The sequence below is a fragment of the Siphateles boraxobius genome, unplaced genomic scaffold (genome assembly GCF_051911475.1).
Source record: "Siphateles boraxobius isolate OS27281-9 unplaced genomic scaffold, OSU_SipBor_1 66, whole genome shotgun sequence".
NCBI classification, from domain to species: Eukaryota; Metazoa; Chordata; class Actinopteri; order Cypriniformes; family Leuciscidae; genus Siphateles; species Siphateles boraxobius.
In genome coordinates, this window is record NW_027509193.1 from 27,344,108 (window position 1) to 27,361,319 (window position 17,212).

At 41.8% G+C, this 17,212-nt stretch overlaps 1 protein-coding gene across 1 annotated transcript; it reads left to right on the top strand.

The window, feature by feature from the left end:
- Positions 1-15,627: 15,627 nt before the first annotated feature.
- On the top strand, positions 15,628-16,889 carry psmg3 (proteasome (prosome, macropain) assembly chaperone 3). Its single transcript, XM_077213348.1, has 3 exons — positions 15,628-15,774; positions 16,157-16,395; positions 16,469-16,889. Exons 2-3 carry the CDS (start codon positions 16,180-16,182, stop codon positions 16,619-16,621), a joined length of 369 nt encoding a protein of 122 aa, XP_077069463.1. The 5' UTR covers positions 15,628-15,774; positions 16,157-16,179; the 3' UTR covers positions 16,622-16,889.
- Positions 16,890-17,212: the final 323 nt, after the last annotated feature.

The window sequence follows — 17,212 nt, forward strand, 5'->3', positions numbered from 1 at the left end:
TGTGATTATAATAATTCTGTCATGACAACTCTTGTGAGATTGGTATGGTAATAGAGATTGACATGGTAATGGATATGGCTATGTAAATTTATTTGGTCTTGGCCGAATAGATCTGCTACTGCAGAGCAAGTACCGAGACTAACATACAGGAATTAACCCCCGTAGCAGATCTATACAGGTGGCGCTGGGGAGGTAGTTTCTGAAAGTGCGCTGCAGACAGTAACAGCAAACAATGCCAAGTATTTGAATGTTTGAGCAGGAAGCTAATTTGCCACTGATTAAACGGCAACCAATCAGCTTGTGCTATGTATACGACATGATTTCTAATAAGTTAAAGACCTATCAGCCAGCACCATTCAGAGTTCATTCTAGAATGTTACGAACCTCCAGTGGAAAGTCCAGGGGAGGAGGAGGTTGGTGACAATAATAATGCCATTTCAGGTTGAAGGAACAAAGGAGACAGGTTTATCAGCAAGTGTGGTGTTTATTTACAATATTAATTAACAAAGGTAGTCTCAAAAAGGTACAACAGAAAACAACGAGGAATCGCCCAGTTAGGGTAACAGATGAGATCACACACCAACAATTTAAAAGGTAGCTCACGGGAGAACAGAAAGTAAACCACAAAGGGGAAAATAATACCATAGTATTTACCACCCTCCCTCCACCGAGAGAATAAACCCCAGCACGAGGTTCAGACTTGATACACGCTATTCCAGGGACTCCATGAATGCCACTATAGTGTCACCCAGCTCTGGTAAGCCGCCACGCTCTTCACCAACAGTCTGCCCGTTCTCTGCTCTTTGTACCAGCTCCCGCTGATTACCAACTGGAGACAGGTGTTTTAATTTAATTTTTATTTAATTTTTAATTTAAATAGGTGTGCACACTAGCTAATTGCCAGCTGGAGACAGGTGTGCACACATGACCTGCAGAAGACAGAGAAGCAGCAGTACACCTGGGCAGACACACACTGGCCGTAACACTCCCCCCATATAATCAAACTAGGGGTTTGACTAAGGGGGCTTTCACACTGGCAGTTTAGTTCGGAACGGGGCACGGTTCCCATGAAATAGCGCTAATGTGAACACTGTCATGGGACCCGGGTGCGCACTGGGGTACCTAACCCGAGACTACCTGGAGGAGGTGGTCTGAGTTCGGTTGCTCCCGAACCGCGCTGCGGTTCGCGTGTATGTGAAAGCAACACGGACTCGGGTGCGCACTTGTTCAGGAAGTAAAGTATCCTGCGCATGCGTTTTAGCCGATTATGATGTATTAAGTTAAATAAAACACACGTAAGGGATGAAGATTTACCCTGGATACAAGTAAGAGTGAGTCTGCAGTGTATCCGCGCATAGTGCGTGCAATCAGGGCAACAAATTAATGGAAATCCACTGTCTCCTCAAAAGAGTCCAGTTGCAACCAGCGGAAAGACATCTTATGCGACACACACACACACACACCGTTAAAGTAACACCAGGTAACTTTTCAACCTTCATAATATATTTCCAAGTCTCTTGTGATGGTACATTGACTTACAATAGGTTGAATGACATGTCTGCAATAGCCTGACGGTGTCTGTAGCGTTTTTAATCGTACTTTTAAACTTCGTGTTTCGGGTAGTAACCGGCAAACAAAGAGAACTACAAAACTCGACTGCTTTACGGCATATACGTCACTTCCACCACCACCCCCACTTCCTTAAAATCGCAGGGCTGTCAAGTGTCACGCATTGAGCGTGACAGTCACTCATTTCGGTCTTTTGTCACGCTCTCCCGCCACACATTGTATTTCTCACGCTAAAAAACTATTTGTAATATATTTACTATGCCGCAGCGCCCAAACCTCTGGCCGCGCCGCTCTCACTGTGGAACAGGCATGAATTCAAGCGCATCTCCTCTGGTCTTGTTCGTCTGGTGTTGTTAGCCAATCAGAAAATAGCACTGTTGTATCTGGGTAACATTTAACGCAACAACCAATGACACCCCGTAGTCTGGGGTGTTTTTTGCCTGCCTGACTATGTTACGGAAGCTATCTTGTCCTCCGTTTATCTTCATGAATCAGGTAATGATTATTTGTCTTGCCTCAAGCTATAATGCAAATCGATTTGTAAAATTTGCAGATGTATTTATGGTAGCTTGATATTATAATATTGACGATATATGGTTATTATCTACCACTCAAACATTGCATTGAAGTATCATATAGATTCAGTAAAAGGGTAACCAATAGACTAGGCTACAATAATGAAACTGGCTTGTAAACGTGATCATCGCGATCATTTGTCGTTAGAAAAAAAATAAAACCAATGAAATTATATTCATATGACATGCAGAAATATATGCCACTGTACCTGGGATGAAGACATTTCACACGCGACGCAAGCAGAACACCTGCATGTGACCTCCTCCTACAGTGTTCAGGGCTATCATGGTTGTCAACAAATGCACGATGATAGAGTTTACGACAGTAGTAGAGGACAATACTGTTTCCCAACTGTAGGGGGACCCCGAGAGCAAAAGTTACCTGGTGTTACTTTAACCTGCGTTGTTTACTCAGCTATGCATAATAGCACCAAATTAATAAAAAACACAATATATTGACCCGCGTCATGCACGTTTGCAATGACGTAAGATGCATGCAAACGCACGAGAGTTCGATAGAATCAAGTTGAGTGTGAAACCAGACCAACGCTGCGGGGGCGCCGGGAACAATCGCGCCCGGGCTCGGGCCGCAGCAAACAAACCCAGTGTAAAAGCCCCCTAAGTTAAAGGTTACAATTCACTACCACTTGAGACAAAACACCCGCGAGACAATGCTTCGGCTATCATGTTGTCAGCTCCCTTCTTATGACGGATCTCCAGGTTGCAACCCTGCACCAACAGAGCCCACCTCATCAGGCATTGATTGTGGTTATACATTTGGAACAGGAAAACCAGAGGGTTATGATCTGTGAATACAACAACTGGAAAGGGGTTATAACCAACATAGACTTCAAAATGCTGCAAAGCAAGCAGCAATGCGAGGGACTCTTTCTCTATGGTGGAGTAGTTCAGCTGATGTTTTTTAAACTTGACAGAGAAGTAGTGTAAAGCCTATCAATGGTGCGCATTAAGATTTTCCAACCCAATTGTCTTTTCAATTCAATTTATTGATAACTCAGAAAATCACACCAAAAAAATCACATAAATAGGCTTTAGAGGATAGCAAGTTGATTGTAAGGGGTCATGCACCTAAGGGTATCAGTGGTGAAGACGTTTAATAATGTGACTCAATCTTAAATAATAATTCAAAACAGTGACAAAGGCCAGCTTTACAGTGACCAAAGTCAGCTCCTAAAACAGAGCCAGAAAAACACCCTTATTATTTGTGCTATAATATTCACAAACAACACGCATTAGTTAAAACAAACATACACCTCAAATATATATCACGTACCTGGCAACAGCTTACAACAACTGTTTTCCAAACCAGGCACAAACCATCAATACAACCTGCACCAGATATTTTGATACACGTAATTGTTTTCAATGTGTGAGAATTATATCAAACATAGCCGATGAAAGTTTGATTTACCTCAAAAGAAAGAAAATCGCTGCCACCTATCTGGCGTTGTCGTACCTTGCCACAGCTTACAACTATTTTGCAATCTAGGCACAAACCCTTAAAGTCTGCACAAAATATTTTGATACATATGATTATACAAAATATTACACATTTAAAAACAAATACATCAAACATAACCAATGAAAGTTTGATTTACCTTGAAGAAATAAAATCGCGGCAACCTAATCTGCCGTTGTCTATTCAGCGTGCGCGCCGCAATTACAACTGAACTAACCCTACTCCATTCATAAAGGGGACATGGGACTGGAAACTACCGTACTCACCCTACCAAACAGTACTACCGTAAGTACTAGTGGTTACAGCCATCACATTATCACAGTAGCTAACCGGATGACACATATCTCCTTCTCCATCCTGCATCAGCACAGCACCAGCGCCTGTGGCACTCGCGTCAACCTCGAGCTTAAAGGGTAGAGAGAGGTTTGGCGTGGCCAGGACAGGGGCATATTAGAGGAGAGATTTCACTGCTTCAAAAGCATGTTGACACTCGTCCGTCCACACAAACGGGGTAGTGGGACTACACAAACTAGTTGGGGGGCGACGACTACCGAGAAGTTTTTGCAGAAACACCTGTAATATCCAGCCATACCAAGGAAACGACGAAGCTCATGTCTGGTCGTGGGGGCTGGATAGGCTAACACCGCCGTAACCTTGGCGTCAACAGGACAGACCTGGCCATGGCCTACCTACTTACCCAAGTACATCTCAGTGGCCTTTCCAAACTCGCACTTAGCTAAGTTCAGTGTCCGTGATGCTGCCGCTTACCTCTGAAAAACCTTGGCCAAAATCGACATGTGACTAGTCCAGTTGTCTGCATACACTGCCACATCATCTAGGTAGACATTGCAGTTTGGGAGAGTCCCTAATACTATATGCATTATGTACTGGAGTGTGGCAGGCGCATTTCTCATCTCGAAGGCCATAACCGTGTACTGCATGAAGTGATCTGGGGTAACAAACGCAGAGATATCAGATGCACAAGGGGTTAATGGCACCTCCCAGTACCCCTTCAGCAGGTCTAACTTAGTGATGTACTCCGCGGGACCAATACCATCAATGCAGTCCTCCATCCTGGGCAAAGGGAACGAGTCTGGGACTGTCACTGCGTTTACCTTACGAAAGTCTGTGCAGAAACGTATCGTTCGACTGAGGAGTAAGTAAAAATGGGGAACTCCACGGGCTACAGCTGGGCCTGGCTAACCCATTTCGTACTAAATAGTTGACTTCCTCTTTCATCATCTCTCTCTTAGCCAGCGGACAACGATATGCATGCTGCTTTATGGGGGCAGCGGTCCCAATGTCGATATCGTGGCGCAGTACAGTGGTCTGGGACGGCACACCGCTAAACAGAGAGAGATGAGAAGTTATTAACATCATTAAATCATCACGCTGATCTGGGGAGAGGTATGACAAATGTGCCTTTAGGTCAGACAAGAGCTCCGATTTGAGCAACCTACCACCCTGGTGACCTTCACCGAGCCCTCTTAAACCATCGTCAGGTTCAGCCCCGTTACAAACCAAGGAAGCAGAGGGGTTGCCTGGAGCAGCAGTCTCCGGAGTTTCTTCCTGCTTCTCCTGAGCCGCTTCTCTGGAATGATAGGGCTTCAACATATTAACGTGACACAGGTGTTTATTTCTCCCACGGTCAGGTGTGTGAATGATGTAATCAGTCTCCGACACTTTGCTGTCCACCACATAGGGTCCTGAAAAATGGGCAGTGAGGGCAGCGCCGTTTTTCTGTCGAACCGCTGCTTCATGCCTTCTTGTGACAGAGCCAGAGCCCTCTTTGCCAGGGAGGTGGCACGGTGCAACCGCCCCCTGTTCTGGGACACAAAATCCAATACATTAACCTTCGGCAAGAAGTCAGACACCAACTGCTCCTCCAACACTTTAAGTGGTCCTCGCACGCTATGACCAAACACGAGTTCAGCCGGACTGAACCCCAGAGACTCTTGCTTTGCATTGTAAACAGCAGAGACCACGTACGGCACACCTTCATCCCAGTCTCTTCCTGTGTCATAGCAGAATTTCTTTACCGTGGACTTAAGCGTCTGGTGCCAACGTTCAAGCGCACCTTGTGACTCAGGGTGATAAGCACTAGCACTCGGAATGTGAAATTCCCAGCACTTGCAATGTCTGACGGAAAGTCTTGGACAGGAAATTGGTAACTTGGTCGGTTTTTACAACTTTTGGCAGGCCAAAAGTAGTAAAGAATTTAATTAGAGCTTTCGTGATGGTGGGGGTGGGGATCCTCCTTAATGACACAGCCTCAGGAAAACGGGTGGACACGCACATCACAGTTAACAAAAAACGGTTCCCTGACTTAGTCCTAGGCAGGAGACCAACACAATCCACAATAACATGCTCGAATGGTTTACCAACCGCAGGAACTTGATGCAGCGGGGCAGAAGGCACGACCTGGTTTGGTTTACCAATGATTTGGTATGTACTGCAAGTTTTGCAATAGCACGTACTGGCGCCATCCCACCGGAACTACAACCTGGTAAACAATGTCACAACCCCCAGTCAGATCATCTGCCGTCCCACCACGAGGAACCCACTTACGCATCAACACCCCATCCTCAATCACCACCCACTAGCATCACACCCAGCTGCAGCAAAACATTTAGCCAGGGTGGGATCACTCTTTTGAGCATCGATAAGAACTTTGCGGGTTAACGGCAATGTTCCCTCAGGAACAGTGACAGAGGGGGCAACATTTACAGGACCCTTCTCGAGACCGTTCTCTGCCTCTCCACTAGAGGGCAACTGGTCCTCCCTAAACACAGAGGAGAACAGTGAATCCGAGAGATTCACCCCTTGGGCCTGCTTACGAGCATGCGCCCTAGTCAATACACTGACCGAAAAAACTTCAGGGTGCTTCTGAACCAACTCATCAGGTTCAGTTTCAGAGATAGGAGTATCCACCACCTCTGGGTCCGGATAAACCTTTCCGTCAGAAATGTCATTTCCCATAATAAAGTCTACACCATCAATAGGAAAACGAAACCGAACACCAACAGGGGAAAAAACAGATGCTAGCTTGGACTGCATATGAATGGAATGTAAAGGAGCAGGTACAAAGCTCATCCCGATACCTCGAACTACAGTGCTCACATCACAGGCAGAGTGAGGGGTCAATGGTAGTACGCTAGCCAGGATGAATGAGCTTGAGCCACCTGTGTCTCTCAGCACTGTGACTGGACGATGATCCTCAGGTTTACCTGTGAGGGATACCAGTCCCTTTGAAATAAATGGCCTGAAGCATTCATCAGGTTCTTTTAAAGCCAGCTGACTACCACAGGGAGATACAGTCTTAAATAACCCAACTCCTTTGGGTGGTTTGGCCACTAGAGACTGGGGCTTTTGTTTATACAGAGCACAATCTGCAATAAGATGATCAGGTTTGTGACAAAAAAAACAACAACGCTTGTCCACCTGTGCCCCTGAGCTAACACCAATACTCTGAGTGTTACTAGGCTTCTTTACAGTATCATCATTAGAGGACGAGTAATGTCTGACAGACGTGTTCTTGTGTGTCAAAGCAGACTCATCAACAAGTGTGGCAGCCTGCTGCAGCATGGTCACTTTCTGTTCGTTGAGATAAACAACAATCTTTTCAGACACACAGTTCTTAAACGCTCCCAACAGCATCAACTCGCGAACTGAGGAGAAATCATCGGCTTTACATGCAGTAGGGGTTGAACCGACTAGTTGATAAGTCGACTAGTTAACCTTAACCTTAATGCAATGCCGTGACGCTTTAAGCTTGCGTCGACTAGTCGCGTTGAACATGTGACACTATGATTGCGCTAATTTTGATACTAACAACATGGCCGAGTTGCAGACGACAACAGATGAAGAGCCCAGAGGGTCATTGTAGCAAGAAAGCAGCATTGGTACATAAAGTGTGTGGAAATACCTTACTAACTTAACACTAGATATTGTTGAAAACGAAAGTAAAAGCATGACGCACGCTCATTGTTTTACCGGGAAATTAGAGCTCAGTCTCTTTATTAAAATCATTAAAACATTATTTTTTTCATATGTTTATTTAAACATATTAATGGTTTATCTCTAATTCACCCGCAATTAATTGGAATATTATTTTGTATTACTTGGATCTGCGCATCACTAACGCGCAGATGTTAATTTATAGCTTTTTTTTCCTTCGCTTTTTTTCTTTTCATCCTAAATGATGATCAGGCCACTTCATGTGTTTCTGTGGTCTGATAGCTGTCCGATCATCAAAAGACCAGGTGTAAATGCCCTCCGAAACGCATTCGAGACGGATTTAAATCCGATTGCTCAAACCGCTTCAGGAGATCCGGGCCGCCCGCATTCCAGGAGAAACTGGACAAGTGTAAATGCATCTGGTTGTTGAAAGAAACCACATTGGTAAATTGGACTCCTCCCAACAATGCTAAAAAATAAACGTGTGAGAGCGTGTTATAGGCTATATGTCATGTTATATTCATTATATGACGAAGCTATGGCAACACGCATAACCGCAAATGAGCAGCTCGAGCATCTATTCGTCGAGCCAACGTGCAAACTATCGCAAATCAAAGTGAAAGTAAGTCGCAGACGCTTAACAGACAATCATCTTCGTTAAAAGTAATGATCTTACCAGTGCTGTTGCCACTCTCTCTTATTGCGGTCTTTGATTTTGATTTTAGCTGATGATCACTAAAATGCAGCTCATATCTGTTGCTTTCGGTGACGGGAACTCTGTTAAATCTTCACATAGCACGTTGTTTGAAGATCGGATTTATATCCGTTTTGCGAAAACACATTTATGTGACCAGGTGTAAATGGAATAGTTTTGATCTGAGAAAACGCATGAAGTGTCCCGGTGTAAACAGCCCCATAAGCTGTCTGTCAGCATCTGTACAATTGTCTGCTAAAAAATTGCAAATTGTGGCATGTTGCAAAGCAGTCCCATCTCTTGTGTTTTTACGAATGACGTCAGCGACTAGTCGACGTCAACTTTGATGTCATACCAGTCGACTTCAAAAAATCTGAAGTTGTTCAACCCCTAACATGCAGCACACAACCGATCAAACAAAATCCCTTGTTCTCTGGCAAAATCAATGGAAGTCTGGCCTACCCCTTTTCTGAGAGCCCTGAAGCGTTGCCTGTACGCCTCTGGCACTAGCTCATAAACCCGCATGATGGTGCTCTTAACTTTTTCATAGGAGAGGCTGTCTTGCACAAACAATGATGAGCAGGCCTCCTGAGCTTTCCCTGACAATTTACACTGTAACAGGATGGCCCACACATCTTTTGGCCACCTCAGAGTAGCAGCAATGCGCTCAAATGCAGTGAAACAGCTCTCAATGTCGGTTTCACGGAATACAGGGACCAGTGAAATATGTTTGGTGATGGCACAATGGATACGACACATGCCTTTGGTGTGAGAGACCCGGGTTCGAACCCACTGTGAGACACCAATGTTTCCCTGAGCAAGACACTTAACCCCTAGTTGCTCCAGAGGCGTGCGACCTCTGACATATATAGCAATTGTAAGTCGCTTTGGATAAAAGCGTCAGCTAAATGAATAAATGTAAAATGTAAAAATGTAATGTTTACTTACATCAAAGTTATTAATAGCATTAGATCCTGGTGACACTGTAGGGGCAGCAGCGGCTGGAAACTGCGCTGACCGCAACTCCAACTCACGCATTCTTATGGTTGTTTCAGCCTCCAACTTCTTTAACTCCAACACCCTGGTTGACTCAGCTTCTAGCTTTTTAAACTCTAACTCCCTCCTGAACTGGTGTTCGCGTTCGTGCTCCTCCCTCTCCAAATGGAGCCGAGCCAAACGAACCTTCAGCCATGCGTCCTTTCCAAAAGTAGGAGGGGACTCCACGGACAATGGATAATACCTCGGCAGGGTGAGCTGCTTCACACCAGGTGTATCTGCTACATCGGGTGGCGTGGCCACTTCCTCTACCACAGAATCGTATTGTTTCGAACTCAAAACACCACTCTGCACTAACCCGCAGTCAAGGCTGCCCGCAACTCTGCTTTAACCAGAGAACTAGATGCAGAAAAACCATAATGTTAAGCGATAGCAAACGGTCAGCTTTCTTACATCCATCTAGCTGCTCTAGCGTAGGGTTTGCTACAAACTCTTCTAAACTAAACAAAGCCATCCTCACCACAATAGCTACCTGGCTAACACAAACGGAAGCCCTAACACCAAACAACAGCGTAACAAACAAAAAGTGTACGAAGACACGCAACAAGAAGATTGCGTAGGTTACACAATAGAATAGTCACACACCAGATTCCTCAAAAGAATAACCATTCCCCAGGACCTGCCTACCCAAAGCTTAGCCTAAGCTGTCTTCTGGGTCTTACCGGGCTCGAGGCGACTTTAAAGGGGAACTTCAGCGGCCAGGCCGAAAATAATACAGGAAAAATAACAACCAAGTGCCCGATGGAAAGACTGCAGAACAGCCTGGCTATGCACTTCTAACTAGCTGGGGAATGGAAAGACTGGATAGTGAAAACCCACTCGCGACAGTCAATAAAAACAAAACACCCACACGCAACAGTCAATGAAAACAGTTTTCAACACCAATAGAAACGATAAATGCTTACAGCTTTCTTCCATGCAACCTGAAATGTTTGGGAAAACAGATCCCGGATGAGCCCCCATATTATTACGAACCTCCAGTAGAAAGTCCAGGGGAGGAGGAGGTTGGTGACAATAATAATACCATTTCAGATTGAAGGAACAAAGGAGACAGGTTTATCAGCAGGTCTGGCATTTATTTACAATATTAATTAACCAAGGTAGTCTCAAAAAGGTACAACAGAAAACAACTTCCCAAAACAAAGAGGAAGCGCCGAGTTAGGGTAACATAATGAGATCACACACCAACAATTTAAAAGGTAGCTCACGGGAGAACAGAAAGTAAACCACAAAGGGGAAAATAATACCATAGTATTTACGACCCTCCCTCCACCGAGAGAATAAACCCCAGCACGAGGTTCAGACTTGATACACGCTATTGCAGGGACTCCACGAACACCACTACAGTGTCACCCAGCTCTGGTAAGCCGCCTGTCTATATACCTGTATGTCTGCTCTCCACGATCTTCACCAACAGTCTTCTTCTTCTTTCAGTTTAATGGCGGATCGCAAACCAACATGTATAGGTGCATACCGCCACCTACTGTACAGGAGTGTGTAATATCAGGGCTTTACATACTTCAGGTCTAAAAAAATTTTTATTATATTAATAATAATTGTTAAACACATACACACATAAATACATATACCTTTATATGTTTTCACCGTGATTGATTTTTGTATATTATAATAGTGTCTTCCTTTGTTATCTTAGTCCCACTTCTTCTGTCACAAATCCCTCACTACCTTTTTAATTAATGATTGGAACTTTCATAATTTCATTCTGGTTTAAATTCAATGCTCTCTTTGCAATCTCATCTGCCTTCTCATTTCCCTCTACACCACTATGAGCAGGAACCCAACAAAACTGTATGTTCTTCAGTTCCAACTCTTTGTATTCTCAACAGTGTTGTAAATATTTCCAACAATAAATCATCTCTAGAGGTTTCTTTTGAGTTTAAGCTACTAAGAGCTGCAGCAGAGTCTGAACAAATTACAACTCTCTCCGGCCTCACCTATTCTATCCATTAAAAAAATTCTTGGATTATAGCAATAATTTCAGCTGTAAATACAGATACTCCATCGTTAATTATTTTGCATATTACTACATTAAACTCCGGTATATATACTCCTACTCCTACATGCTCACTCCTTGGGTCTTTAGATCCATCAGTGCAGTAAATATTGTCATGTAATTATAATAATTAATTTCCACACAATTATGAACCAAACATCCAATATTATCCGCATTCCTTTCAGCCCATGCTCTCTTCAGTTCTATAAGATGAGAGTCAACCTTGGGCACTAGGAATATCCATGGAGGAACATTACCCCATACAGTGTTTGGTCCATACTCTACCCTGTTTAGTCCATATTCCTCAGCTACTGTAGAAATATTCCAACAAAAACCTTTACATTTTGTTTGTTGTGTTTACTCCCAACAATCACTTAGCACCTTTACAGTGGGTTGTTCCTCTCCAGATCCTTTTAGCTTTACCCAATATGCTAATGATAACTTTGAACGTCTTAAATAAAGAGGTAATTCGTCAGCTTCTACCAGCAACGCATTAGTAGGTGTTGTTTTAACTGCACCAGTACTGATTCTTACGGCTCTGAACTGAATTTTATCAAGTTTTTCCAAAATACTTTTAGCTGCTGCTCCATATACCATACACCCATAATCTATACACGACCGTATTAATGCCCTATAAATATCCATAAGTGATTGTTTGTCTGCTTCATATCCAGTAATTGATCTCATTAGATTTATTATCTTTTTACATTTAGTTTCAATCTGATTAATATGATTCCTCCATATACATTTCTCATCAAACCATAACCCCAAGTATTTGAACTTTGTTACCCTTTCCATGCTTTGACCATATAATTTCAGTTGTACCATATCTGCCCTTTTGTTTCTAGTAAAAAGCATGAAGCATGACTTTTCAATTGACATTTTAAATCCCCATTCATACGACCATCTTTCAATATTCAGTATAGCATTCTGTATACTATTTGTCACGTGTTTAATATTTCCCCCCCTTTTCCATATAGCCCCATCATCTGCATATAGTGACGATCCAATGTCTTTACCACCGTTCATAAAAATATAATTTCTCATAATATTAAACAGGATAGGGCTAATAGCACTGCCTTGAGGAATACCATTTATAATATTAAATTTATATATTAAATACTTCTGAAATAACATCTCCAACTTTAACACGGAATGTCCGATTAGTTATAAAATCTAGAACACAGTTGTAAAGTCTTCCACCAATACCCATTCTCTGCATTTTAATCATTAAACCTTCTCCACATGGAATCATACTTCACCAACAGTCTGCCCGTTCTCTGCTTTTTGTACCATCTCCCGCTGATTGCCAACTGGGGACAGGTGTGTGCACACAGGACCTGCAGGAGACATAGAAGCAGCAGTACACCTGGGCAGGCACACACACACACGGCCTAAGGACCGTAACACAGAACTATTTGATAATCTAAGTTTACATTACAATACTACCATTATTGGTGAAATGCTGTAAACTTAGAAGTTTATGTGATGTTGCAAATTATGCATTATATGTAATGTATTAAGTAAACCCCAGCGCATGTTGCATTCCCCAATGCATGCTAGCCCTGCAGCATGCAGAGATCAGAGTATTTACTGTAAACCAAGTTGCTTTGAGATGCTGAAAACACCAGATTATAACATGGTGCTACTGTTACGTCCCCTGGTGGCATAGAGGTATGAGGAAGACGTACATAATACAATTTAAACACACTCCTATAGTTTTGGTCGCTGGGGAGTAGCCTACTGTGGGCGAATGACGCAAAGACACGAACATTATCATTCACATAAATGAAAATAAACGTATTTACAGCTATATACACAACTTACAAGACTACGCTTCACTCTGAAACGCAGCACATCAGACTAAAAAGTTTTTTTTTTTTATTATTAGTATTAAATTGCAACCTTTGATTTGATAATCTCACTAAAGCCCTATTCGGACGGGATTAGTTTTACAAGGGTAGATGGAGTAATGTAATTTTACCACAGGACCTCTTGTAACAATGATGTCCAATTCGCACGGGATAAGAAATCTCAGTAAAACCCGCAGAAGTGGGAGGGTTAACTCGATCTACGCACCGCCGTCACCTTACTGTTGTCATGAGCGAATTACATTGCTTCCTGATATCATGTGCGCAAACACATATAAAATAGTTAGGTCCGGTCGAACAATGTATTAATCAAATTCAGATTGGATCATGTTGGTAATGGTAATAGGCACTTACCCCATGCTAAAAGAAGTTTCATGCCTCTAACAAGTACTTTCTACCTTCTTTTTGATCTGAATGGTATGTGGAAAACACTTGAGTTTTGCCACAGACTTGTCCCAGCGTCTAGAACGGAACTTTATGCTTTTTCAAGCGCCTCCATATTTTTTACAGTCTGTGCTCCATAGTTGAAAAACTGCGGAAAACTACTTTTAAACAGGAAATGACTGCATAATTACGTACATATTTACAGCGGGTCTATTCGCACGGGATTAGCATTACCTGAGGTCATTTTACCTGAGAGAGAAGGTAAATGTCACTGGAATCTTTACCGACATTGTCCGTAATGATTATTGAGATGCCACATTCGGACGTGGCTAAAATCACTGAGAAGCTCTGGTAATAATGACTTTACCCCACCTCTACATGTTAGGCCTAAACTAATCCCGTCCGAATAGGGCTTAAGATATGTTGTGGTTATCGTGCAGATCTCACTGGGATAATTTTATACAGTCTGACAAACAACAATCACAAATGACCGTAAAATCATACAGTGCACACCTGGCTTTAGTCTAGGTTCTGGTTTCAATAAATGACCGAAAATAGAATGAAAAACAAACTGAAAACAACAAGAACAACACAACAGTCATGACAGGCTGACACTGCATTGTAGATTTCATTCTAAAACAAGCAAGTATGTTGATGTGAATTAGTGACATTTGAAATGACATTTCACAGAACTAATCCTCCATTCACCTGCTCTATCCAGATGGTCTGCAAGAGAGAGAGAGAGAGAGAGAGAGAGAGAGAGAGAGAGAGAGAGAGAGAGAGAGAGAGAGAGAGAGAGAGAGAGAGAGAGAGAGAGAGAGAGCACCTTGGCACTTCTAGTCAACTTTGTGACGAAAGTGCAAAGATGGCAACTTCTTTCAGGCAGATGTAAAGCTCAAAGGCTTCAGGATAAGTCTGGCAGAGTAGCTACAGTCTGGAACACAAAGAGCAGCCTCAGTGAACATGGCACACACTGTCAAATTGACTAGACTCAGCAAAAGTATGACACAATCACACTAGATCCACTGACAGGGGCGAGGCAGCCAGAGGACAATACAGAACATTGTGAAATAGATTTACGCATCTGTCTGTTTGTCTATTAAAAAAAAAAAAAAAAAAACTCATCAAAGCTTTGTAATCGAAATATTTAGACTTGAAACAAGCATGACTCCTTTGAATTGCCATGTTTGAACTATAGGCAAAATGAGCAGTGGTGTAATGTTTACGAAGCACCCAAGCGACATATGAAATGTAGCCATTACACAAACTGAAGTAAACATTACTCTAAATCTAACTATAAAACTAGAATCATTCAATAGAGAAAATGTTGTCCCATTTCTCAAGAATCACTGATTTGAAGAATGTGATTTATGATTAGACTCAGTTATGTGTAGCTAAGGTAAAATTGTCAGTGCCTTTTCAAAAACTAATGCAAATTTAGTTGACTACATTTAGTTTTCTACTAATTTTTTTAGCTAGGCATACATAAAGTGTGGTCGGTAAGATTTTTTTTTTAAATGTTTGAAAGTTTCTAATGCTCACCATGACTGCATTTGTTCGATCAAAAATACAATAAAAACAGATGTTAATTATTCATGGCAAAGCCCAATTTTCAACATCAGTTCAGTGTCTCATGATGCTTTAGAAATAATTCTAATATGCCGATATACTGCTCAAGAAACATTTTTTGTATAATTATCCATGTTGAAAACAAGTGCTGTTTAATTCTGTGTAATGAAAGTTCAAAAGAAAAGCATTTATTTGTAATATAAATATTTTGTAACATTACAAATATCTTTATACACTTTTGATAAATTTATTGCGTTGCTGAATAAAGTGTATTAATTATCTTTTTTTTAAAAGGCTACACGGTATATAGCCTACATCATTTTTTTTATAATGTTTGATGTCATAATAATACAAGTAATAAATTAGTACCTAGCCTGCTATTTGATGTTACAAAATCGTAATTATATACAATGTTATACAAGAGTGACAAAACTGTCACGCAAAATAAATTCAACAGACAATCTCCTCCACAGTCCACAGCTCATCTTTCCCTTCCCTTGACATTGCGTAGAAGCAGCGCATCCACTTTTCCGTCTTCGCTGAGGGATGTAAGCAAACGGATTCACATTCGACCTAAGAGGATAAATTACTACTTTAAACTAGCGGTGAGAAAGCTTTGTTACTTCTGCGCTATTTGTTTTAACAGTTTGCATTGTATCTTTGAATACCACGCGGCTATTGCAGACATCACACGGTTGTTATATCTAGTGCTCCGCTTGAGACTCTGAAGCCTCGGTGTTTCCTGTGTCGTTTGACCGCCTTTGACAAGCTAGATGGCAGCGATATCATGCGGCCTAATGTCGCTGTAGCTTCCTGCTTCTCCTGTACAGAGATGAATGAGTAATCGAAGCATGCTTCTTCTTTTCTATTTGCTTAAAACTTAAATAACCAATCCTATGTCTTTCTCGTTTTTTAACTTTTTTAGTTGTGAGAGTTTTGTCACTATTATTTGGCCGGATGTTTCTAACTAAACTTATTTATTTTCAGGTGTAACGTTAACTAAGTAAATAATGGCTCCTCAACCCGTCATCCGATCAAGACAAATGGAAAAATCAATAAACGGAATACCAACTCAAGTTGTATGCACGGAATTCAGCAACTACATTTTTATAGTTCTGACACAGTATGGTAAAATTGGTACGCTTGTGTCGATAACACCTGACACAAGGTCTGGTGACATCAGTGTACCCATGTTCACAACTAGAGTACTGCTGGGAAAAGATGAGGTATGTTTTAAAGTATGTTTCATCAATAAAATCATCTTTGTGTTTCACCATGAGCTTTTCATCTCTTTTGCAGCCTCTTACACACGTCTACGCCAAGAATGTCACAACCTTTGTCTCACAGGAATCAGGCAACCGACCGGTTCTGTTGGGCCTTTCACTTAAAGACAACAGTGCTGAAACTATGAAAACTGTTAAAGATATGATCAAAGGCTGTCAAGTTTGGTGAAAAGGATGCTAGACGGCAAACACACTAGATAAGGACAAATTAAGTATCTGGAATTTCAACAACAAAAAAACACATGGCTTGTCTTCTGTGAATTTAGACATACATGTGCAGACAATCTTAGTCACAATTTGTTGCTACTGCACAAAGCTTAAAATGCTTGAATTTTTTAAAGTTAAAACAGAGTACTGTTTAAGATAATTACTTTTTGCTTCTGTATTATGGATGTCTTTCAGCTGTCAAAGATTAAAAGTTTTATTTTCTAAGTGAATATTTTGGTGGTGTTTAAATGTCTCGCATCAATCCCAAGGCCTTTGAAAAGAGACCTGGCTAAACACCTGCACCATTAGCATGAACATGAATTAACATGAACTGTCTGCCAAACCATTAAAGACTGCAACAGTGTCTTCCCACTTTTTTACCAGCCTTAGTTCTTGAAGTTTGTTTTTGTTCCATTCTTTTTTCCTTTTTTTTTAAATTATTTGTTCAAGGCCATGAACCAAACCAACCAGCTATGATGTGATTCACTGATTTGAATCAAACAAGTATTTGAAAATCAGACAAAAAGATAGAGGTACAAGACTTTACTTGTAA